General features: G+C 45.5%; 2 protein-coding genes across 3 annotated transcripts in view; one reads left to right on the forward strand and one right to left on the reverse strand.

Moving 5' to 3' along the window:
- Window positions 1–5,692, reverse strand: part of TMEM145 (transmembrane protein 145) — a 36,100-nt gene extending 30,408 nt beyond the window's left edge. Inside the window, exon 1 of one of the 2 annotated variants that reach the window (XM_053397860.1) lies at window positions 5,207–5,692. In XM_053397860.1, the coding sequence (XP_053253835.1) occupies window positions 5,207–5,341 (135 nt within the window). In that variant the 5' untranslated portion in view covers window positions 5,342–5,692. The remainder of the gene's footprint in view (window positions 1–5,206) is intronic. The other variant, XM_053397859.1, reaches the window with a different exon arrangement.
- An 8,698-nt stretch (window positions 5,693–14,390) lies between these two features.
- Window positions 14,391–23,421, forward strand: LOC128418318 (toll-like receptor 13). Its single transcript, XM_053397854.1, has 2 exons — window positions 14,391–14,464; window positions 20,166–23,421. Exon 2 carries the CDS (start codon window positions 20,206–20,208, stop codon window positions 23,101–23,103), a length of 2,898 nt encoding a protein of 965 aa, XP_053253829.1. The 5' UTR covers window positions 14,391–14,464; window positions 20,166–20,205; the 3' UTR covers window positions 23,104–23,421.
- Window positions 23,422–23,935: the final 514 nt, after the last annotated feature.

Genomic DNA, 23,935 nt, shown 5'->3' on the forward strand with positions numbered 1-23,935 from the left:
GCCGCAACCCCAGAGTCGGCCATGACTGGACCTAATGGTCAGGGGTTCCTTTACCTTTACCTAACCAACCTCTTGTACATGCAGCTTCAGAGTGGTCTGTTAGGTGTGGGCTGGGGAATAGGACAGATTCATAGAATCATACTGTAAAGTTGATAGAGACCACAAGGGCCTTCAGTGCGGGAATGTTTTGCCCAACGCGGAACTCGAACCCATGACCCTGAGATTAAGAGCCTTACTCTCTGCCGACTGAGCTAATCCTCGTTTTTAAAGCATATTTCATTTACGGAAGGCACATCCGCCCCATAGATTTAAATCAGGCATAGGCAAACTCGGCCCTCCAGGTGTTTTGAGACTACAGTTCCCATCATCCCTGACCACGGGTCCTGTTAGCTAGGGATGATGGGAGTTGTAGTCCCAAAACATCAGGAGGGCTGAGTTTGCCTATGCCTGATTTAAAGCATATTCAGCACACATTTAAAACGCAAGTTGTCCCCCCGCTCCTCACAGAACTACAACTCCCAGACATTTTCAAACTACAGGACCCAGGATTCTTTGCGGGTGGCTCTGAAAAAGCGATTGTTGCAATGTGTTAATAGTGGTTGTATCACAAAAAGAGGTGCTGGTTATTCTGGTGGCCAAACATGCAAAAATAGAAAATTCCTGCCATCATTGGCTACTACGAGTCACAGTGGCCATATGCTATCTCCAGTATCAGAAAACAACAAGCAGGCAGGATTATTGTGTTCACGTCACACCTGTGGAAAGATGTGTTAGGCCCTTAGTCTGATGCAACACAACTCTTATGCCCTTACATTTCTGTGCTTTAACATCAGATTAATTAACCTGGAATAAATACTGTCCCTCGTTCTGCGCTTTTGCATACATTTAAAGGACAAGGCCTTCATCCAAAGAATTGCAGTTTGCTAAGTGTGGCTCTGTGAGGGGCAAACTACAGTTCCCAGAATTCTTTGTGGGGATGGCACCATGTACTTTAAATATGCTTTAAATGTACAGTGTGACCGTCACATGTAAAGTGGATTAGAATCTTCATTCTACTGCAAAATAGCCAATTACAGGATTTAACTGTCCTTTACCCAATTTATTAGCAGATGGGCTAAAGTGGGTCAATTAGCTGACATTAAAAACTCAAATATGCGCTTTGGATCAAATAACCCAGGGTATTTGGCAATTGCACCCTAAATCACTGGCTCATTCCTTGCTCCCAGACTCTCCAGTCATAAAGGAGATACCGCGATCCCAATGCTAACTGCCCCTAGTACACCCATCTACCCTTTCTATGGCCTAAGAAAAAATATGTGGTGGTACCTCCAATGCAGGCAAATTTATTGCGTAGTAAGCTTTACTGAGCTAGCATGCAGTATACAGAGAGATTGGAAGGGCAGAGGGAGTAAAATGAGGCCAAACGACAACGAAGCGCAAAAAGTATATATAGTCTGTGGCAATGTTGTATATAGCTATAGAGCAAGTAAAGCGATCGTTTACAACAGCAGTTATGCTGCATTGCTGACTGTAAATACATAGAAAGAATATTTATTGTGGTTTATAACATAGGGAACTGTAGGGTTGCCATATTTCAAAAAGTAAAAACCAGGACACCCTGAAATTTGTTGTTGTTGTTGTTTTTTAAGGAAACTCCCCAAATTGTTGAGCTTTTTACAGAAAAACCCAAAAGTTGCAGTAAAAACTACTATTATGTTTTGGAGCTTTTTAAGGCATTTTCGGCACGATTTAACCCGTTGCTGGTGTTCCAGAAAATTTGCCCAATTCCCGAAAAGTAATCCAGGACACCATTTTCAGAGGCGGATTGCAGGACATGTCCTGGGAAATCAGGACGGACGGCAGCCCTACGGAACTGCCTTATACTGAATCAGACCAAATAGTCCATCTGGCTTAGTACTGTCTACACTGACTGGCAGCTGCTCTCCAGGATTTGGAATGGGACCCTACCAGCCATACCTGGAGATACCTGCCAGGGATGAAACAGAGACCTCCTGCATGCTCTACCACTGAGCCACAGTGATGTGTTAGGGTGAGATCTTGGTTTTATACAATACTGTCACAGAAGATGATTCAGTCCCATTTCCCTTCTTCCTGTGTGTGTTCATCTACATGGAAAGTATATTATACACACAAACCCGCCAACTTAAGATAACGCTTTCTGCGTCCGATATTGCAGACTCTGGATCATGTTAGTATGCTAGTCTTTTAAGGTGACATGAGACTCTTTGTTGGGTTTTTTGTGTGTGCAAGAGACATCCTCCAGACTTCCTTTGGTGTCACAGGTCCGAGCTTTAAAGCTCCATGTCTGAAAGTCTATTTTAATTTTTTGTCGCAGCGCTTTCCTCAGGGTGTTTTACCGCCAAATCAGAGCAAATGGCAACTGGGTTTTCTGTGGGTTTCTGTTTGCTCCGATTCAGTGGTAAGCCACGGGCTTTCCTGCAGAAAGTCAAGTAACCTTTACTGGCATCACATAAGAACATTCAGAATACATTTAAAATAGATAGGCCAGTGCGATCTCGTCGCCACCCCAAGGGCACAGTCACCCGCCAAAGGGCAGAAGAGGCGAGCAATCTGCCTCATCTCTGAGGGTTTCCAGCAAGGGCAGGATCCTGTAGCATACTTCAGCGACAAAAAATCAAATAGAGGGACACTCAGGCAGAGAGCTTTAAAGCCCAGATCTGTGCCTAGAAAGAGCAATGCAAAGGGAAGTCTAGAGGACTCCACAGCTACCCCTCTAAAAGTTGTTTCAGTGGCATAAGGCACTTACAGACAACCTGCTTATTTCACATTTAGCCTGATTTGTTTGCAAGGAGATTGGAGGATTTTGGCTATTCCATGAGTATTCATTGTGATGTGTCTGCTGGGAGGTTAGACGATGTTGCATCAAAGCAAGTGTTATCCCACACTTTCCAGGGCATTCTCCTTTCACTTTCCTTACTGCAAAACCCAAAAAACCACAACAACAGATCTGTTGGGAAATGAGGTTTTTGTTGCACAAGACCTCCCTATCAACTACAATTTTGCGGTGTGAATTTGTTGGTATGAGATGTGAATCCCACCCCAAAACAGTGACAGCCTGGAAGCACCCAGAGTCACGCTCTCCCACACAGCAAAGAGGCAAAACAGCAAAAGCTTAGGAAGCCACTCTATAGTGAGCCAGGGCACTGGTCCATCTAGCTCACTGGTCTTCAACTGGTGGTTTGGGACACATTCATGGGTCATGTGGCCTGATCCAAGGTGAATTGCAACAGGAGCACTACCACCATACAAATGTATGAGTAGGGTTTGCTCCTTAGCTTTTTCTTCTCCCGAAGATATCCCACAAGCCAACAGAGGTTTAAGATCTGAGTTTTCCTTCTCCATTTGCCCCTCACTTCCCTCTATAGCAAGAAACTGCTTTCTTGACCACTGGACCTGTTTTGGCTTCCTCCACTCAATCCAATAGAACCTGTCTTCTCCTGCAGGGCAAGTCACTCACTGAGGGTTTGAGACCCATCAGCTACCCTCACCTGGTTTAAGCCAGCCAGTCGAAGCCGTTCCTGGGGTGTAGCCGCTGTCACATGCTGACAGCTTCCAGGAGCCACAGGTGAGAGTCCATTGCAGGGTGAGGACCAAAGGTGGACAAAGTACCCCAGAAGGAGCATGACGTGTCCCCAGGGGTACTAAAGGTAAAGGTAAAGGGACCCCTGACCATTAGGTCCAGTCGTGGCCAACTCTGGGGTTGCGGCGCTCATCTCGCTTTACTGGCCGAGGGAGCCAGCGTACAGCTTCTGGGTTATGTGGCCAGCATGACGAAGCCGTTTCTGGTGAACCAGAGCAGCGCACGGAAACGCCGTTTACCTTCCCACTGGAGCGGTACCTATTTATCTACTTGCACTTTGGCGTGCGTTCGAACTGCTAGGTTGGCAGGAGCAGGAACCAAGCAGCGGGAGCTCACCCCGTGGCGGGGATTCGAACTGCTGACCTTCTGATCAGCAAGTCCTAGGCTCTGTGGTTTAACCCACAGCGCCACCCGTGTCCCTACCAGGGGTACTACCCCTCCCCTAACCCCACCCCCACCAAATGTCTGGTAAAAGAGTAAGCAGTGGGACCCCAAAAGCACATTTTGGTTAAAAGTGGGTTTTGGGTCTGAAAAGGTTGAAGGCTACTGATCTGGCAGCAGCTCTGTAGGGCTTCAGACAGTGGCTGTTCCCATCCCTAGATGGAAATGTCGAGGACTGAACCTCCTACATGCAAAGCATTTGATCCGCCACTGAGCCAAGACCCCCCCCCCCACTGATATCAGATTAGTTCTTCCAGAATAACTAGCTCCCCTAGTTATTGACACACCAGGCCTGCTCCTGGTTTTTTTATTCCACATCTATGTATGCATTGAACGGGCGATAGAAACAGCCACCCACCTCGCTTCTATCTGCTCCACTCCAAACAGCCAAGGCTGCTGACCGTGTGCTAAACGACAAGTGACCTATTGCATGGCCTTGATCCTGCACCCTATGAGGCAGGCCTGGCGGAGGAAGCTCCAGGGTGCAAAAGTTACAGCACCGTGAAATGGATCCAAACACTTAAAAAAAAAAGCAAGCAGGCTGGCCTTTCTTGGTAGAGAACAAAGCCCCGGTTTGTCATGGGGGGGTGAAGGAAGGCATCTGGAACGTCCCCCCCCCAAATAACCCACCATCCCAAATTCCAGCTACATCCAGCAGCTTCTCCAAGGCGTCAAGACAGAAGAGGGATCTGCCTTAGCAACCATCTCGCCCCGTCCAAAGCCCATCATGGGGGAGAATCCAAATAAATCTTCTGGGGTTGGGGGGTTGGAGGGGGGCATTATCTGATCCCTCTTGGGCTCCCCCAGGGGGGAAAAGGCCATTGCAAATTTCCTAAATGAATGGGGGGGGGGTCTTTTTTTTTTGAAGGTAGAAGGCTCCAGTGCTGGGGTGGGGGAGAGAGGTCACATTTGAGAGCGCGCAGCAATGCCCCGCCAGCGCTACCGCAGCAAGCGCATCAGAAGCGAGCCCGCAGGGGCTTTGGGGAGGAAGGAAGCGGGGATGGGCGCAAGGGAGCCCCGGGAGGCCTGCGCCGCGTGGGCCCCCGAGTGGGGCGGCCCGGCTCGGTTCTGCAAGCGCCGATAGAAGGCAGAGCACCTCCTTCTTCCCGCCCCCACCCCAAATCTCCCCAGATGCGCACTCACCTCCTTGGTGCTGATGTTCCCTTTCACGTACTTGCCCCAGCAGGTCTGGGGCGCCTGGAGCAGGAGCAGCAGGAGGAGGTGGAAGGAGACGGCGAGGAGCCTCGCAGCCCCGGGCAGCTCCATCCTCAACCCCATGGCCGGCTCCAGCAGCCGGGCTCGGCTCCCTGCGCGCTCCCGCTTAAAGAGACACGAGCTCAACGCCTCCCCCTAACCCCTCCAAAAAATGCACACCCCACAACACAGCAGCCACCTTCTTCTTCCTCCTGCACTCCCAAATCCTGTGCATCGGGGCTGTGTCTCCTCCTTGCAAGAGATGGAGGCGCTGTGCAGAGAATGGATTAAAAAAAAATCGCAAAAACCACACCGCTATTTATTTTTGGGCGCGGATTGTGGGTGTTGGTGTTATGAAGACGCACGACTTCCTGCGACCAATTTCGTCTGCACGGAGAGAAATATCACAGGGCTCAAGCAGACTGGGCGGTGCCGTCACGGATCTGTTGGGGTGAAAAGCTCACAGAAACCGGCTTGGAGGCGTCCTTCCCGTCCTCACGTTTCCCCAGTAGGTTCTCAGTTTTTAAGACTGCGTATGTATGCTACTCGGGGCAGGGACCTGTCACTTCCCAGACTGCCTTGTTTTGTAACGTTCCAAGCACCGGAGATGCCAATATAAAATATTGGGGGGACGGGAGACCCAGGTAAGCCCTGCCCCGCATAATCAATCACAATCTGTGTCACGCACACACCATTTGAATGGCAATGTTCCCTCAATTCGCATGGAGACCGGCCGTTATGTATTTTAGGAGGGTGTCAAAGGGACCTCGGGCCCCTAGGATATGGCCCCTAGGAGATTTTTTTTGTTTGTTTATATGTGTCAAGTTTGCTACCTGCACCCTTTCATTGAAAAGAGAGAGAGAGAGAGAGAGAGAGAGATATGCTGGAGGGGCTCAGAAAATATTTTTAAATGACCCCCCCACACACACATTCCTGCAAAAGGCCCTTGAGTGTTGTACATGGAGTAGCCTTTGATTTCACAGGAGGCATTGTAGCAGAATGATTTCCATCATTGATGGCCACAGGCCAAGGTAGAAATAAACACAGGAACCAAAGTTTCATTGATAACATAGATCTCTCTCTCTCCTTCCACTTTACCTGCAGCTCTTACTATTCTGTCACACCCTAGATTAGAGAAAGGGTGCAGATTTTTTCCCCAGACTGTGGGCTGCATTTCCTTCTGGGGAACATCCACTGCCATCCACGTTTCCGAGCACAATTCAAAATGTTGACCTTTAAAGCCCTAAACGGCCTCGGTCCAGTATACCTGAAGCAGCGTCTCCACCCTCATCATTCTGCCCAGACACTGAGGTCCAGCTCCAAGGGCCTTCTGGTGGTCCCCTCGCTGCAAGAAGCCAAGTTACAGGGAACCAGGCAGAGGGCCTTCTCGGTAGTGGCACCCACCCTGTGGAACGCCCTCCCACCAGATGTCAAAGAGAAAAATAACTACCAAACTTTTAGAAGACATCTGAAGGCAGACCTGTTTGGGGAAGCTTTTAATGTTTAATAGGTTATTGCATTTTAGTGTTTTTTTGGAAGCCGCCCAGAGTGGCTGGGGAAACCCAGCTAGATGGGCGGGGTATAAATAATAATAATAATAATAATAATAATAATAATAATATATTATTATTATTATTATTATTATTATTATTATTATTATTCTCTAGCTGAGATTCTTGCATCGCAGGGGGTTGGACTAGATGACCCTCGGGGTCTCTTCCAACTCTACGATTCTATGATTCTATGAACCTTCCAAGGGCCATAAGCTGCTGGTGGGCAGAGCCAGAGGCAGAACTGGGCAGAGCAACACGAATAACTTTCTTCCTATGTGCAGTAGGTTTATTTCCACACACATGCAAACACCTCTCTTTCTACCCTTTATCCAAACAAGGAAAAGGCATGATCAGAGTTCGACACATTCCAGCGGGACCAAAAAAACCCTCAGGATGAAGCATAAGTTCTTCCATATCATAAATTTCCTCTTTAGTGGGTGAAACGAAGAGTGTGGGTTCACTTCCCCCCCACCCGATGGTTCTGATATGCTAACCCAGGGGTCAGCAAACTTTTTCAGCAGGGGGCCAGTCCACTGTCCCTCAGAACTTGTGGGGGGGCTGGACTATTTTTTTTGGGGGGGGATGAACTAATTCCTATGCCACACAACCCAGAGAAGCATTTTAAATAAAAGCACACATTCTTCTCATGTAAAAACACCAGGCAGGCCCCACAAATAACCCAGAGGCGCATTTTAAATAAAAGGACACATTCTACTCATGTAAAGACACACTGATTCCCAGACCGTCCTCAGGCCGGATTTAGAAGGCAATTGGGCTGGATCTGGCCCCCGGGCCTTAGTTTGCCTACCCATGTGCTAATCGTAACAGAGGAAATATGAAAGAGGAATTTGCTTTTTAAGAGTAAGCATTTATTAAACTGTAGGTACATTTTCTTCAATACCTCAAAACGGTATCTACAGTATATCTACGTTGACTAAATGCTTTGAAATGTAACCAGCTCACCCGTTGGTTAAAATGCCAGTGGTTAATTCCTTCGTCGGTTCACAGTCCTCAGATCTCACCTGCGTGAGCATTTTGCTATGCAGATTTTTAAAAAACGAAAACAAGTTTATCTGTCAATCCTTTTTTTTTCTATTGTCAAGAATACAGCAGTTCCCAGCTGTTCTCTTTGACTCTGGTAACTAGCGTCAGTGCATATCCCTGGATATGCTGGGCTCGACAATTCTTAATATAAAACAGTTCTGGGGCCAAGCAAATGGTTTGAAACAACCTGATGGTCCCACCTGAATGATTTAACTAATGCACAAAATAACAGCTGTGCTTGGCACAACAAATATAGAAGTAAGAACATAAGGAGAGATGCTGGATCAGGCTAGTGGTTCATCAGATCCAGCATCTTGTTCTCCCAGTGGCCACCCAGATGCCTGCAGGAATAATAATAATAATAATAATAATAATAATAATAATAATAATAATAATTATTTGTACCCCGCCCATCTGGCTGGGTTTTCCCAGCCACTCTGGGCGGCTTCCAACAAAGATTAAAAATACATTAAAATGTCACACATTAAAAACTTCCCTGAACAGAGCTGCTTTCAGATGTCTTCTAAATGTCAGGTAGTTGTTTATCTCTGTGACATCTGATGGGAGGGTGTTCCACAGGGCGGGCGCCACTACCAAGAAGGCCCTCTGGCTGGTTCCCTGTAGCTTTGCTTCTCGCAGTGAGGGAACCACCAGAAGGCCCTCGGCGCTGGACCTCAGCGTCTGGGCAGAACGATGGGGGTGGAGACGCTCCTTCAGGTATACTGGGCCGAGGCCATTTAGGGTTTGAAAGGTCAACAACAACACTTTGAATTGTGCTCGGAAACGTACAGGGAGGAAGCCCACAAACAGGACCTGATCGCAACAGCACTTTCCTCTCCTGTGGCTCCCACCAACTGGCATTCAGAAGCAGCACTGCCTCTGCTTGCGGATGTGCAGAGAAGTGTTTGAAAGGTTCTGTGGCCGAAGCAATCAGGAGAAGCTAGAACGGCCCAGACACTTTGCTCAAGCCACTTGGCAAATCTATACCGCGATCATCTCCCTCCCAGAAACCAATGTCCCCACTGTGGAAGGATGTGTGGATCCAGAACTGGCCTCCACAGTCACTGACAGACTCATTGTTAAAACCATGTTTATGGAAGACAATCTTACTCAGTTACGAGGGATCGCCAGAGAAGAAGAAGAAGAATATTGTGTTTTGATGTTGCAGCCCAGCTTAGGTTGGCAATTAACAACAACAACAACAACACAGTTCTTCATTCCAAGAAAAACAAAACCTGGATAAGTGCTGGCACTCCTGGAATCTCTTGCCACTCAGAGATTGCAATGCATGCAACAATGTAACCATTCTACCGTTGTTGTTGTTGTTGTTGTTGTTGTTGTTGTTGTTGTTGTTGTTGTTGTTATTTACAGGTAGATAGCCGTGTTGGTCTGCCGTAGTCGAAACAAAACAAAATAAAATAAATAAAATAAAAAAATTCCTTCCAGTAGCACCTTAGAGACCAACAAAGTTAGTTATTGGTATGAGTTATTGTGTGCGTGCACATAAAAGCAAATACCGATTATTATTATTATTATTATTATTGTTGCATTAAAATGGTTGTTGCTATTCACATGGGCGTTATGAAAACTAGTCCTGGAAGAATCTGCCTTCTGACAACTGTTCAGGAAGCAAAAATAGCACCTGGACAGTACTTTCTCTGGTCTGCTGGCAACCTTAGCCCACATGAAAGCCCACTCACCCATGCGCACATACCACATCACTTTCCAAAACTCGCCACATCCTCGAATCGTCACATTCTCATATCAGCTGATGGAGTCTCAGAAAACCCAGAGATATCCACTTCCCCAACTCGCTAAGAAGAGTGGATCCCCCGCCCCCAATCTGATGATGTAATTTATTTTTCTTATTTCATAAAATTTATAGGCCGCTTGATTGTAGAGGAAACCTCAGCCATAGCTAGCTGAACCTCTTGCGCCCACTTAGCTGTTGACGCATGGGAGAAAGCAGCACACCGTGACCTACGAAAAAGGGTCCCATGAATTGTTTTTACGGAGGATTCAGAGGCAGGTGTCGACAGCTTGATATGCGGAGCACACTGTGCGTTGTACCGCCATCTTTTTTTAAAAAAACGGAAAAGTTATTGGGAAATCAATGTGCATCCTAAGCAAACGATTTTTCTTTTCTATTACTGTGCATTTGCAGGACCGAAAGCGATTAATAAATGGCAGTGGCAGGAGCTTGCAGGGTTGGCGTAAGGGCAAGGGGTTATTGCAAGGCTCACTCCTCGCAGGGGCGTTTCTCAAGATGAAGCCAGAGCTTTTCAGTAGCATTAAGAGCATTTGTGCTGCTGTTCATTGATCATGGAAGAGGGACCAGGAGGGAAATGAGTGCACAATGCTTGCCTATTGACGTCAAACAGACATCTTCGCTGTATTCCTTCTAAAGCCATTTTTGTTTAGGCTAGCGCAACCAGATATATAAAATGTTGCCGTGTGTTTCAATCTGCTCTTTAGCTTATTGTCAATTTTAGCAATTTTTAAATGTTTTAAATAGTTGTTGTTTTTAACTGATAACTTAATCATTTTAATCTTTTTGCCACCACTTTTTGCCACCACATCTTTTTGTCTCACAATCAACCAATATATTGATTTATGAAATCAGTCACTGCATACATAAGAAATCTTAACCTGTTTTAGTATTTTAACTTTTGTGTGTTTTAAAGTAGGGTAGTGATTTTCCTTTTCTTGATTCTATTTACAGTGGTACCTCGGGTTAAGTACTTAATTCGTTCCGGAGGTCCGTACTTAACCTGAAACTGTTCTTAACCTGAAGCACCACTTTAGCTAATGGGGCCTCCCGCTTCTGCCGCGCCGCTGGAGCACGATTTTTGTTCACATCCTGAAGCAAAGTTCTTAACCTGAAGCACGATTTCTGGGTTAGCGGAGTCTGTAACCTGAAGTGTATGTAACCTGAAGCGTATGTAACCCGAGGTACCACTGTATTGTCTTTATCTTTCTGAAAACTGCTTGAGGTTTGTTTGTTTTACAAGGAGAAGGGGACGACAGAGGACGAGATGGTTGGATAGTGTTCTCGAAGCTACCAGCATGAGTTTGACCAAACTGCGGGAAGCAGTGGAAGACAGGAGTGCCTGGCGTGCTCTGGTCCATGGGGTCACGAAGAGTTGGACACGACTAAAAAACATGTATAAATTTTGTGAAATAAATAAAAATAAATGTGTAACAGGTACAAAAACAGGAGCGCCTTAAAGCTATTCACAAGGATGCAAAAAAACATCACCTGCCCACGGATGAAGGTGAAGAAGAGGAAGTACAAGCCAAAAAGATGTTTTAATATGGTTTGGGCAGTTTGTTTTAAGTATGGAAAATGAGCTCACCCTAGCCTTATATAACCTGCGTCCCTGCTGTCCCTGGCATTGCCTGTAATAAACACACACACACACACACACACACACACGTCTGATTGCCTCCCCCTCCTGTTTCCCAAACTGCACATTAGCACCTTTCCAGCTGTTCTGCATTTTGTGTCCAACAGCACACTAAAATAAAAACCTTGTCGGAGAGAGATGAAGGTGGCAGACTGTGCCATTGATGCTCGCAGCGGGCATGCTTAATTTGTTAATGCTTGCTACCGTGCCGAGACAAACAAGCTTTGCAGGCGTATCTGCGATGCCTCAGAACCCTGTTCAGTGTTCACATCTACTCAGAAGAAAGTTCCCTTGAGCTCCCTGGAACTCTGATAATCTCCTTGAACTCAGATAATGCTTCTTGTTCGCCTGGATGGAGAGTATAGAAATATAAACATGGAATGTATGCAGTACAGCGCCAGATTTACCTAGTATAAGCTAAACATGCTATAGCTTAGGACCCCACTTTCTTGCCCCCCCAATGTAAAGGGGGGGGCTGGATGTACAATTCCAAAATCTAAGATAAAAAAACAAATAAAATAGAACCTATATACAGTACCAGTGTTTTGTGTTGTGTAGGCTCCTATGGTGTAAGTAATGGGCCCCGCCTGCTAGCCTGCTCCCTAAAATATCACTGGTTTGCTCATTTCTATATATAGGGTGCCTACATTTTGCATGGACTAGTTGCATGGCAACATGTGCAAATGGGACGCGGGTGGCACTGTGGGTTAAACCACAGTGCCTAGGACTTGCCGATCAGAAGGTCGGCAGTTTGAATCCCCGAGACGGGGTGAGCTCCCGTTGCTCTGTCCCTGCTCCTGCCAACCTAGCAGTTCGAAAGCACGTCAAAGTGCAAGTAGATAAATAGGTACCGCTGCGACGGGGAGGTAAACGGCGTTCCATGCGCTGCTCTGGTTTGCCAGAAGCGGCTTAGTCATGCTGGCCACATGACCCGGAAGCTGTACACCAGCTCACTTGGCCAATAAAGCGAGATGAGCGCCACAACCCCAGAGTTGTCTGCGAATGGACGTAATGGTCAGGGGTCCCTTTACCATTGCCTTTACATTCTGCATGGACTGGTTGCATGGCAACATGTGCAAATGGCCTTAGATACCTATTAGGTCCTTAAATTACTATATAGCATCTATTCAACACCAAAAACAGCAACAATTTGTTGTTGACAAAGGACAGCTGGACATATAAAGGGCCCCATTACCTTCAGTAGCTGAGGGCCTCATCAAACCTAAACCCAGCCCTGATGAAGTGCCACGTTTAGGGGAGCATGACAGGTTTGCCTGCCCTGGGTGCTGAGCCAAGAAGGCACTGCAGGGGTCACCGCAACAATGATGTAGTTCAGAAGGTGAGAGGCGGGCGGAGGGGGAGGGTCAATATTGGTACCACACAGGGCACTGCTGAAATTTGAAAGCCCCAATTCTGCCACTGATATATGTGCATTGCTCCACACCTTTGACTTTAGCCTCTGACCCCACCTACCCACAACTAGAAAGGAAGGCAGTAAAAGATTCCCCTCTCCTGCCCCAACACAACAAATCCATTTTTAAAAAAGGAGTGTCACTTTTGCAGTTAGAAAGGAGATGGGGAAATGTGTTGGGAAGTGCAGAATAAGCCAATGATTTGTGGGAAGACCTAAAAACACCCTCAAGCAAATCAGGATTTATGCACCTTTGTTGCATAAATACCCCGCAAAGAAATCGGGACAAAGGCCAAGTAGAGACTGGATTTAATCTAACCTCTGCGTAAGCAAATCAGGATGAATGATCAACGCAGGACATCTGGAGGAGCTGCGGGATTGCAGTGAAATAAATGAACCCAAAGCACTTGTGCACTTGTGAATATTGAATCTGTGCTGTAAACTATAATGGTTATGCTATGCTGAATAATCAAAATGTAAAGCATGTTTTAAAATGAGTCATATGATCACTCTCACTGGCCAGCTGCAATACTCAGGGGCATGGAATTGTTTCCTCTTGAGTAAAAGCACAACCACTATAACAAGAAAGAGTGTTGAATGTGGCCAAAATATTCAATTTATTATGATTTTTTAAATGAAAAAGCATATATTCTTTCTCTCACAAATTATGACGTGTAATTGTATTGTTCTGAGAAGAGTGGAACGAGAAAGGTGCTATTTCAGGGCTGGAAGAGGCAAGAGCTAAGAGCAGCAGAAATTTGCAGGAAAACCTGGTCTTGGGAGATCTTAAACCCATCCCACTTGTAGAAGCAATGGGTTTTAAGAAGAGTTGTGATAATAGTTCACAAAAACCAGATTTCAGTTGTGCTACCTTACCACTGAGGGACGCGGGTGGCGCTGTGGGTTAAACTACAGAGCCTAGGACTAGCCAATCAGAAGGTCGGCGGTTCGGTCCCTGCTCCTGCCAACCTAGCAGTTCAAAAGCACGTCAAAGTGCAAGGAGATAAATAGGTACCGCTCCGGCGGGAAGGTAAACAGCGTTTCCGTACACTACTCTGGTTCGCCAGAAGCGGCTTAGTCATGCTGGCCACATGATCCGGAAGCTGTACGCTGGCTCCCTCGGCCAGTAAAGCGAGATGAGCGCCGCAACCCCAGAGTCGGCCACGACTGGACTTAATGGTCAGGGGTCCCTTTACCTTTTTACCTTACCACTAGGAACGAGTGGATCTGTTTGTTTCAGTTTTTCATTTTTCCAATCTTAAATTCAGGAAGGAAGGGAGATAGACTTGATATCTGATTGTATTCCTCGTTTTTTCAAGCTTCTAATCCCTAAGTATGTGGGGACATAGGGTTGGTGAAAGCACTCTTTAACCGATCAGCTTGGGAACACTTTTTTTATTGCTCTGCTTGCAGGAGAAGTCAGGTGACAACTGCCAAGAACCCCAGCTGGCATGGCAATGGAATATCCCTATTTTCAAGTAGAATATTGTCCCCATCCACTGCTGTGCCCTGCTCCCTTGCCACCCAGGCCCAGGTGCCCTCTTTTGTCACCTTCCTCCAGTCACCTGTCACCGTAAAAGGAGAACACAATGTTTCCATCTGTCAGAAACAAAACTGAAAGACGACAGTCCAGCTCACTTCCCCCTTAAATTTAAATCATGCAACACCCAACTTTCTCAAACAAGTTAGAAAGAAAGATAGCAACTCATATAGATCAGTGACTGTCTGAAAGCAGAACTAGCTGCACCGGTGCCAAGGAGAACATGAATCTCTAAATCGCTGGCGGAATCAGGTAGGAACTTCCCAAGTCCTGCTTGTGTTGTGTGTATTTATAGGATCCTATAAATATTCCTGGGAATAATTTCTCACCGTGGAATTTAAAAATTGTAGGCAGTATGTAATGGGATTTTTACGTCACATTTTGCTCACTGTGGTTGGAGTGAGAGAAATGAGCCACTCTTGCAATCTAATCAGCATCAACTTTATTTTTTGTGTTGAATATATGTTATATGGTAATTTATGGACCTAATAAGTATCTAAAGTCATTTGCACATAACAAATAGGAGCCTACACAACACAAAACACTGGTGCTGTATGTAGCTTTTATTTTATTGGTTTTTTATCTTATATTTTGGAAATGTACATCCAGGCTTTTTTTCCTTTAATTTTTGGGGAGGGCCCCACTCTCTTAGGGCCCTAAGCTATAGCTTGTTTAGCTTATATGTAAATCCAGCACTGCAATCTAACCCCAGCCAGGATCAACTTTATAGGCTTTCATATAGGAGGGGGCCACGTAGCTCTGGAGTAAGTAGGTCAGGGGAGATAAGTTTAATTTGGTTTGCATTTGGAGGGGAAATGAGGTTAGCAACCCTAAGAGCATTGGTCTAATGTGGAAGGAAGATCAAAGGGTCAGCACAAGAAGGACAGTCTAGGGAAATTGGAGGTTACTCTTTATCTGCCCTTCCCATGCAGGGACAGTGGTACCTTGGTACTAAAACAGCTTGGCTCCCGAACAAATCAGCTCCTGAACGCCACAAACCCGGAAGTGAGTGTTCCGGTTTGCGAACATTTTTCGGAAGCCAAACGACTGACGCGGCTTCCACAGCTTCCGACTGAGTGCAGGAAGCTCCTGCAGCCAATCAGAAGCTGTGCCTTGGTTTTCACACTGTTTTGGGAGTCCCGGAAAGAATTAAGTTTGAGAACCAAGGTACCACTGTATGTCAATCTACAGGGGCAGATGTGTTGCATCCCGTTGATTCCAACTGTGTATACTAGGTGTGCATGCAGTCTATTCACTTCAAAAGGGGGAGGTGACTGCATTGCCACAATTATTTTGAAATACTAAAATGTAACCACAACAAATAGATGAAGAGGACTAACTCTCAAAATGTACACCATGCATTTAAAGCCCAGCTAAGTTAACTGGGACTTACTCCCAGGTAGGGATAGAACAGAAATTCAATTCAGTTTATATTTAAAGGCAAACCTACCTAATGTGCACTTTCTGGGGGAAAATATGTGAACCAAAGCGCAGCTGCACTTCTAAATTTGCACTTCTCCGAATTTTGCAATGAAGTTCTCTGTCCAGCTAACGCGTATCAAAAGTAAATTGTGCATTTTAAATGGTGCATTAAAATTCTGTATATATTAGTGAAAATAACATGAAAACTCATGATATCAGGGGGAGTCGCTTAGCAAAAAATGTGTATATCAGGAAACATTTCATATAAACGGGTGTGCCAGGAGAAATTCGCTGATGAATGTTTGTGAGCCCTTAAAAAAGGGGGGGCGGGGGAATTGGAGAATTGAAACCGACAGGAACTATAATTGACAGATTTGCCTATCCCTAGTGGTAGGATACAAGATTTGCATGCAGGAGGTCTTCAGAACATTTTTTTAAAACCTCCAAAATCCACAATAAGACAATGCCTTCATTAGGACCAAACCAAAATGCCACAAAATAGTGGCAGGATTTCAGGGCCTTCCCAAAGCTGGCTAAGTGAGTTGCCGTGTTTTGGGACGGAGGCGTGGAAAGGAGGTGGAAAGGTTCTAGAATCCTGTCAGAGGCCTCATACTTTCTTCCCAAAGCCTAGTGCCTTGCTTACCCAGCTTTGGGAAGGCATCGTAAGGCCTGCGATGGGTGTGTGTGTGTGTGTGTCAAACGTTGCTGAGGGCTGCCAAAAATGGCCTCAGGGTTGGGTCGCACATTGGACCACCCTGTCATAATAGCTCCCAGCACCCTTACCAAACAACAGCTCCCAGAAAATGTGAGGGGGGGGGTCATTCGCTGCTCCCCACTGTAGAGTTCCTGCTGGTCAGGGTAGATTCTGTGCTAGATGGACCAATAAATAACATAATTAAGTTTTAAGGCAATTTCATAAAATGGAACTGGGTGGTGCTTTTTTCTGGGGGTACGCAGGGGTATGCATACCCCTAAACATTTTGTGAATCTACATTTGGCCTCATTGAGGGGCAGTATTTCAATATGAGTAGGAAAATGAGAGTATCCCCCTAAACATATTTTTTTTCAGAAAAAAGCACTGGAACTGGGAGGGATCGAGTCCTAAGCCCAACCCCTTATGGCAGGGGTCAGCAAACCTTTGCAGCAGGGGGCCAGTCCACTGTCCCTCAGACCTTGTGGGGGGCCAGACTATATTTTGAAAGGAAAAAATAAACAAATTCCTATGCCACACAAATAACCCAGAGAAGCATTTTAAATAAAAGCACACATTCTTCTCATGTAAAAACACCAGGCAGGCCCCACAAATAACCCAGAGATGCATTTTAAATAAAAGGACACATTCTACTCATGTAAAAACACGTTGGTTCCTGGACCATCCGTGGGCCGGATTTAGAAGGTGATTGGGCCAGATCCGGCCCCTGTGCCTTAGTTTGCCTACCCATGCCTGATGGCATTTGTTTTATGGCACAGAGCAACTTACTTGGTTATGCTAATTGTGGTGCTTAACTTGCCAGACAAATGCACTATCCAGACAAATGAGCTGGTTTGGCTAGCTTGCTTTCATACATTCTACGTGGTCCCTCTGCCCCAGATCACAGGTCTGGAAGGTGCATGGGGTTCCGTTCAGACTGACCCTCCCCCAATATAACACATGTTGACTTACCCTATCATTTTTATAAAGCATTGTTTCAATGCTTGCTTATAAAGTTTTTTGGGGGGGAACTTAATACACAGTAGAAATAAAAGATAAAAATGCATGACCCGTGCTTCCTTTGACTGTATGATGCTACCTTCCCAACAGAGTAGTGGTGGTGTCTGAAAAGGTGCACAAAGATCAGGGATCTTCCTATTCTAAAATAAAGCTGAGAAGAGAAATATGCAGGGCTTTTCCCCCCAGCCGGAACTCACTGGAACTCAATTTTGACACCTCTCAGGTGGGCGCCATTGCCATTACAAGAGAACAAGGGAGCCATTCATAGTGAGTTCTGGCACCTCTTTTTCATGAAAAATAGCACCACTGTTGTTGCTGCACCAGACCTCGCTGCTTCTCACTTCCTCCTCAGGCAAAAAACACAGTTCTAATAGGTCCGGATGGGGTGGGGGAGAGGAATGGAGGGGCCTCTTCTCACTTAAAAGGTTCTGCTTTTCCCAGCTTAGCAGCTGCAGAGCACCCCAAAGCTCTAATTTTGCACTGGTGACATTCTCCGATCACACCGCCTCTTCCTTCCTTCTTTCCTTCTTGGGGCTGGAGAATGAGCTGTGGTTGGTGGCAGAAGTAAAAGAATAGAAGTCCATTAAAAAGTCAGGGGCGAGGAGCACTAACCTGTCGTCCCCCCCATGTAAATAAATGCCAATGTATATGGGTTAAACCACAGAGCCTAGGGCTTGCTGATCAGAAGGTCGACGGTTCGAATCCCCACGATGGGGTGAGCTCCCGTTGCTCAGTCCCTGCTCCTGCCAACCCAGCAGTTCGAAAGCACATCTAGGTGCAAGTAGATAAATAGGTACCACTCCGGCGGGAAGGTAAACGGCGCTTCCGTGAGCTGCTCTGGTTCGCCAGAAGCAGCTTAGTCATGCTGGCCACATGACCTGGAAGCTGTACACCGGCTCCCTCGGCCAGTAAAGCGAGATGAGCGCCGCAACCCCAGAGTCGGCCATGACTGGACCTAATGGTCAGGGGTCCCTTTACCTTTATATAGCAAAAGTCACCCCCCAAAAAAATTTGGGGGGTCTTCCAGTGGCTCCAGGGGTGGTCCGTGCCTTAGGCGAGGCGAAGGCATTTGAATGAAAACTAGAATTAAACACACACAACGTAGAAATTTGGGTTGTTTCATTCTCATTTTCTGGGGAAGCAATGTTGTTGTGTGGGTTAGAAATATTTTAAAATAAAAAATTGTTTTATTTAGATATATCAGGGTACTGTCGTCAAGGTTTTACAGTATATCCTCACTCAAAGCTGAAAAGTTAATAAGAATTCCAAATAGTAGCATATTTCACAAGAGGCAATTTAACACAATTGTCATCATTAATATATAAAATCAGAGTGTTTGTTGTGGGGGAGGAAGGGAAAAGAGATTGTTAGCCGCTTTGAGACTCCTTAGGGTAGTGATAAAGCGCGATATCAAATCCAAACTCTAAACTCCAAACTGTAAATAAAATTTTGCCACATTGTTGACAATTTTTTGATTGTCGTTTAGTAATACCTTAATTTCTTAGTTACTTTTTCAGCAGTAACTATCTACTAACTTGACTATACCATAAATCTTTCTTTCATTCCTGTAAATATTTTCATTTTCCTGCGATAAGCATCCCGGCACCTAACAATAAATATAGAATAAATATACCAAATCAATTCTTCATCTAAATCTTGACAGGACACATGCGTACATCATCTAAAAAGAAAGAAAGCATGTCTTGCTTCTGAACCATGGTACTGTTTTTACTCAAATGGAGATTTAATTGATAGATTAAGGAATGAATCAATTACAACTCATACAGCGAATTCCAACAAAGAATCACCTAAGATTCCTTTAATCAGATGACAGCCCTAAATATGCAGTAAAAGCATATTTTATGCAGTAAAAGGTGCTGGGGCTTGATTGGTGCATTTTATGCAGAGCTCCTGAGATGTCTTTGTCCATTGTCAGGACTTGCTAAAAGCTTCCCTCTTTCAGCAAACATCCTAAATTGAGATGTTTATCTCAGTTGGGACCTGCCTTGGATTTGTATTGGTTTTATGTATGGGTTGTTCTTCTTTTGAATTGTTTGTGTGTGTGTATAAAATATTGTCATAAACACTTATTCTATTTTTATATATGTCACTGCCTATTAAATTATAATCACCTTAGGATGCCTTGTCGAAAAACATCCATAAATGGAAAAATAATAATAATAATAATAATAATAATAATAATAATAATAATAATAATAAATTTTATTTATACCCCGCCCTCCCTCCCTCCCTGGCCAGAGCCGGGCTCAGGGCAGCTAACACCAATAAAATCACAGTAAAAACATAATAGGGGGAAAAGAAAAAGACCAATTTAAAATACAGGTTAAAATGCAATTTAAAATGCAGCCTCATTTTAAAAGTAGCCGATGAATCAAGACCATAAGGGGAGGGAAACATAAGGGTCAGAATGAGTCCAAACCAAAGGCCAGGTGGAACAGCTCTGTCTTGCAAGCCCTGCGGAAAGATGTCAAATACCGTATTTTTTGCTCTATATGACGCACTTTTTCCTTCCTAGAAAGTAAGGGGAAATGTGTGTGCGTCTTATGGAGCGAATGCAGGCTATGCAGCTATTCCAGAAGCCAGAACAGCAAGAGGGATCGCTGCTTTCACTGCACAGCAATCCCTCTTGCTGTTCTGGCTTCTGGGATTCAAAATATTTTTTTTTCTTGTTTTCCTCCTCCAAAAACTAGATGCGTCTTATGGAGTGAAAAATACGGTAATACTCCTAACTTTCAAACTCTCACACTGTCTTTCACAGAAGTTCAAAGAAGTCTCACAGTTAATGTTCTTTGGTTCCAGGTTTTTCTGGTGACCCAAGGCTGAGCATCCCAAATCAGAGATGGGCCGAATGGGTCTCCTGCTTCCTTTCCTGGTTTTCATTCTACTTCACACCCAATGGGCAGCTGCTTACGGTTTCAGGAACTGCTACCATTCCGAGTGGGATCCAGGTTATTTCAAGTGCATGCAGCGCTTCCTGAAAGATATCTCCAGCGCCGTGAAGGACCTTTCCAACAATGCCACAGTGGTCAATGCATCCCATAATTTCATTCGGTTCTTGCCTTACGGGAGCTTCCAACACCTCCCAAAGCTGATGGACCTGCAACTGAGCTTCAACAAAATGGAAGTGATAGAAGGCGGGGCCTTCGAGAACCTCACAGACTTGAAGACCCTCAACCTTTCCTGCAACAGCCTTGTGAATCTATCCAAAGATGTCTTCCTGGGTTTGCCAAACCTCACCTCCCTCATCTTGCACCATAACCAATTGAGCAAAATCCAAGAGGATACATTTCGTCCATTTCAGAACCTCCTGGCGCTGCAGCTCCATTTCAACAAGTTGGAGAACTTTGAAGAAGTAGTTCTGAGCTTAGTGAGACTGACAAGCCTGAAGGTGCTGAATCTGTGTAACAATAACCTGACCTCCCTGGAGTCTGAACCAAGGCTGCCCACTTCCTTGTCTACTCTCCTGCTATGTAACAATTCCCTGCATAGGGTGGATGTTACGGAACCAGAGTTCCTGAGAAATGTAAAAAAACTGGACCTTTCTTACAACAGGATCTCAAATGCATCTTCTTTTGCCACGGTCCACCTCCGAAACCTCAGCAGCCTGGAGCTGATGGGGAATGGCCTAGACATTTTCCGGGTCTTAAAAGTTTCTGACTTGCGGCCTTGGACCCTAAATTACTCTGGGTTGCATTTAAGTCAATCCTATCAGCTGCTCAAGTTGTGTGAGCATCTCAATGCATCCAATCATTCCTTGTCTCTCCATCTTCAGAGCAACAACATCAGGAATGTGAATAGCGGCACCTTTGGCGCATGCCCTCCCATCCTGCTGCTGGACCTTTCAAGGAACCGTCTCAGGTCACTGGGATGTGTAAGGGAGAAGATGGGTTGGGTAGTACAAAACCAGCTGAAGACTTTGATTGTGGAACACAACTTGCTGGACAAATTAAAGTCCTGCTCTAAGACTGCTCCCTTAAATGAGCTGACAACCATCTCTTTCCGCTTCAATCGTATCCTTTCGGTATCTGCTCAGGCATTCTGCTATGCCCCTAATCTGGAGACGCTCCACCTCAATATCAACAGCATTGCCGTCCTGGACAGAAATGCCTTGAAAGGATTGCAACACCTCACGGAGCTGCGCTTGGATAACAACCTTCTAACAGATCTCTACGTAACTAGTTTTGACGACTTGAAGAGCCTCAAGACCCTCAATCTCCGAAACAACCATGTTTCTGTCCTCTTCCCCGGTGTCTTCAAGAACCTTGGGAGCCTTTATATTTTAGACCTAGGGGGGAACAACATCCGTAGATTAACCAACACATCGTTTGAGGGACTGAGGAATCTCTCTAATCTCTATCTGGACGGCAATCATATTGAATACATTAGTCACTGGTTTTTTAAACCCGTGCAGAGCACTCTCCAGGTTCTGGACCTGAAAGCCAACAAGATAAACTACATCAGCATGAAGCAACACAGCCAGCCTCCCTTCTTGAACCTGCACAAGCTCTATGACCTCAAGCTCCAAGGACAGCAACCTTATGGCTTGAAAATCATCCCTGCCAAGTTCTTCCAGGGCCTGAGGTCCTTGCTCTATCTCTACCTGTCAGAAAACAAAATTCTCTCCATTGCACCTGATGTCTTTGATGACCTAGGGCAGCTGAGGTATCTAAGCCTGGCTGATAGCAGTAACGGCATGGGGAACCTTCCACCTGGCATATTCAAGAACCTTAGAAACTTGACTAGTCTGAACCTGGAGAACGCTGGCCTCCGCACGTTGACCCTGGAGGTCTTCGGCAACCTCAGCAGGCTGCGTGTCCTGCAAATGGGGAAGAACGAGCTTCAGACGATCAATAGCAGCGTGATGGAAAAGCTGACCTCTCTGAGAAACCTGGACCTACGCAAGTGCCCCTTGTCTTGCACCTGCGATAACATTTGGTTCCAGTTGTGGCTGAATAACAGCCAGGTGCAGGTGGTTTACCTGTACAACTACTCCTGCAATTCTGGGCAGCCTAATAGCTATGTCTATAGCTTTGATACCCATGTCTGCTTCCAAGATGTGGGCGTGTACCTGTTCTTTTTCACCTTCCCGGCTCTCTTGCTGCACATGGCGCTGCCGTTCCTCTACCACCGCACCTACTGGCGCCTGAAATACCACTTCTACGTCCTTCGGGCATGGGTCAGTGATCACTGGAGGCACGGCAAGGATGACCACTACAAATTTGATGCCTTCGTCTCCTACAACTCCACCGACGAGAGCTGGGTGCTGGAGCACTTGGTGCCCAGTCTCGAAAAAGGAGGGGGTCCCGTCTTCCGTCTCTGCCTCCATCACCGGGACTTCCAGCCCGGGAAATATATTATAGACAATATAGTCGACAGCATCCACAACAGTCGGCATACCATCTGCGTGATTAGCCGGAGGTATCTGCGAAGCGAGTGGTGCTCCATGGAGATACAGCTGGCCAGCTACCGGCTCTTTGATGAACTCAAGGATGTCCTTATCCCTGTTTTCCTGGAGGACATCCCAGAGCGGGAGCTCTCTGCCTATCACCGGATGCGGAAAGTGATGCTAAAGAAGACCTATATTTCTTGGCCCGCAGAACCCGAGGCTCAGAAGCTGTTCTGGGCTAAAATGCGAGTGGCTTTAAAGGGAGGGCACTCAGAGGAAAAGGAAGAAAGCATTTATTGGTTTGATAACGAAGGCAAACCTGTGGTGGAATCAGCCTTCAAGGTGGGGTAGGAAGGTGACTAGTCTGAAACGCTAGTTTACCTGGAACTCCTTTGTTGTTGTTGTTTAGAAAAAAAAATTGGTTTTCAGATCAAAGTTTTACAATCACATATCCAATATACAACATAAAAACAAGATTCCAAAGGATCTCCCAGACTTCCCTCCTCCCCTTTGTGGGTCCTGTTGTTAATCATTTCCTCCTGCATCTTTTACGATAATCCAAATCTTTTACATCTCCATTATATCCCAAATTCACCATTAAACTACAAGTGTTATTCCAGTCCTACTAACAATTTTAACTGTTTACAATGGTTTTTAAAATAAATTATAAATTTCTCCCGTTGCTTATTAAAATTCTGGTCTTCCTGATTTCTTCTGGTCATTTTTGCCAATTTGGCATAATCCATCAACTTAATCTGCCGTTCTTCTCTGGTAGGGACTTTATCTTCTTTCCATCTGTGGGCCAATAACATCCGTGCAGCCTTGGTCGCATGCATAAATAGTCTTTTCTGCTCCCTTAGGATTTCAGTAGCTAGAATTCCTAAAAGAAAAGGTTCAGGTTTTGGGGTTTTTTAGGGAAAAGGTTACTTTAAACATTTTTTTCAACTCATTATAAATCATTTCCCAAAATTCTTTTACTGCTTTATATGTCCACAACATATGAAAAATGTGCCTTCTTTTTACCAGGAACTCCTTTGAGGCTTTCTTGAAGGAGAGATAGCATGGTGTGAGACAGCTTCTGTTTTTCATTATCATCACTTCCTCTTTTTCCCTCTTTACTAGCAAAACACTCCATTTGCACTTCTCCAAATTTCACAGTGCAGTTCCCCTGACAAGGAATGGG

Source organism: Podarcis raffonei, chromosome 8 (assembly GCF_027172205.1).
Source record: "Podarcis raffonei isolate rPodRaf1 chromosome 8, rPodRaf1.pri, whole genome shotgun sequence".
NCBI classification, from domain to species: Eukaryota; Metazoa; Chordata; class Lepidosauria; order Squamata; family Lacertidae; genus Podarcis; species Podarcis raffonei.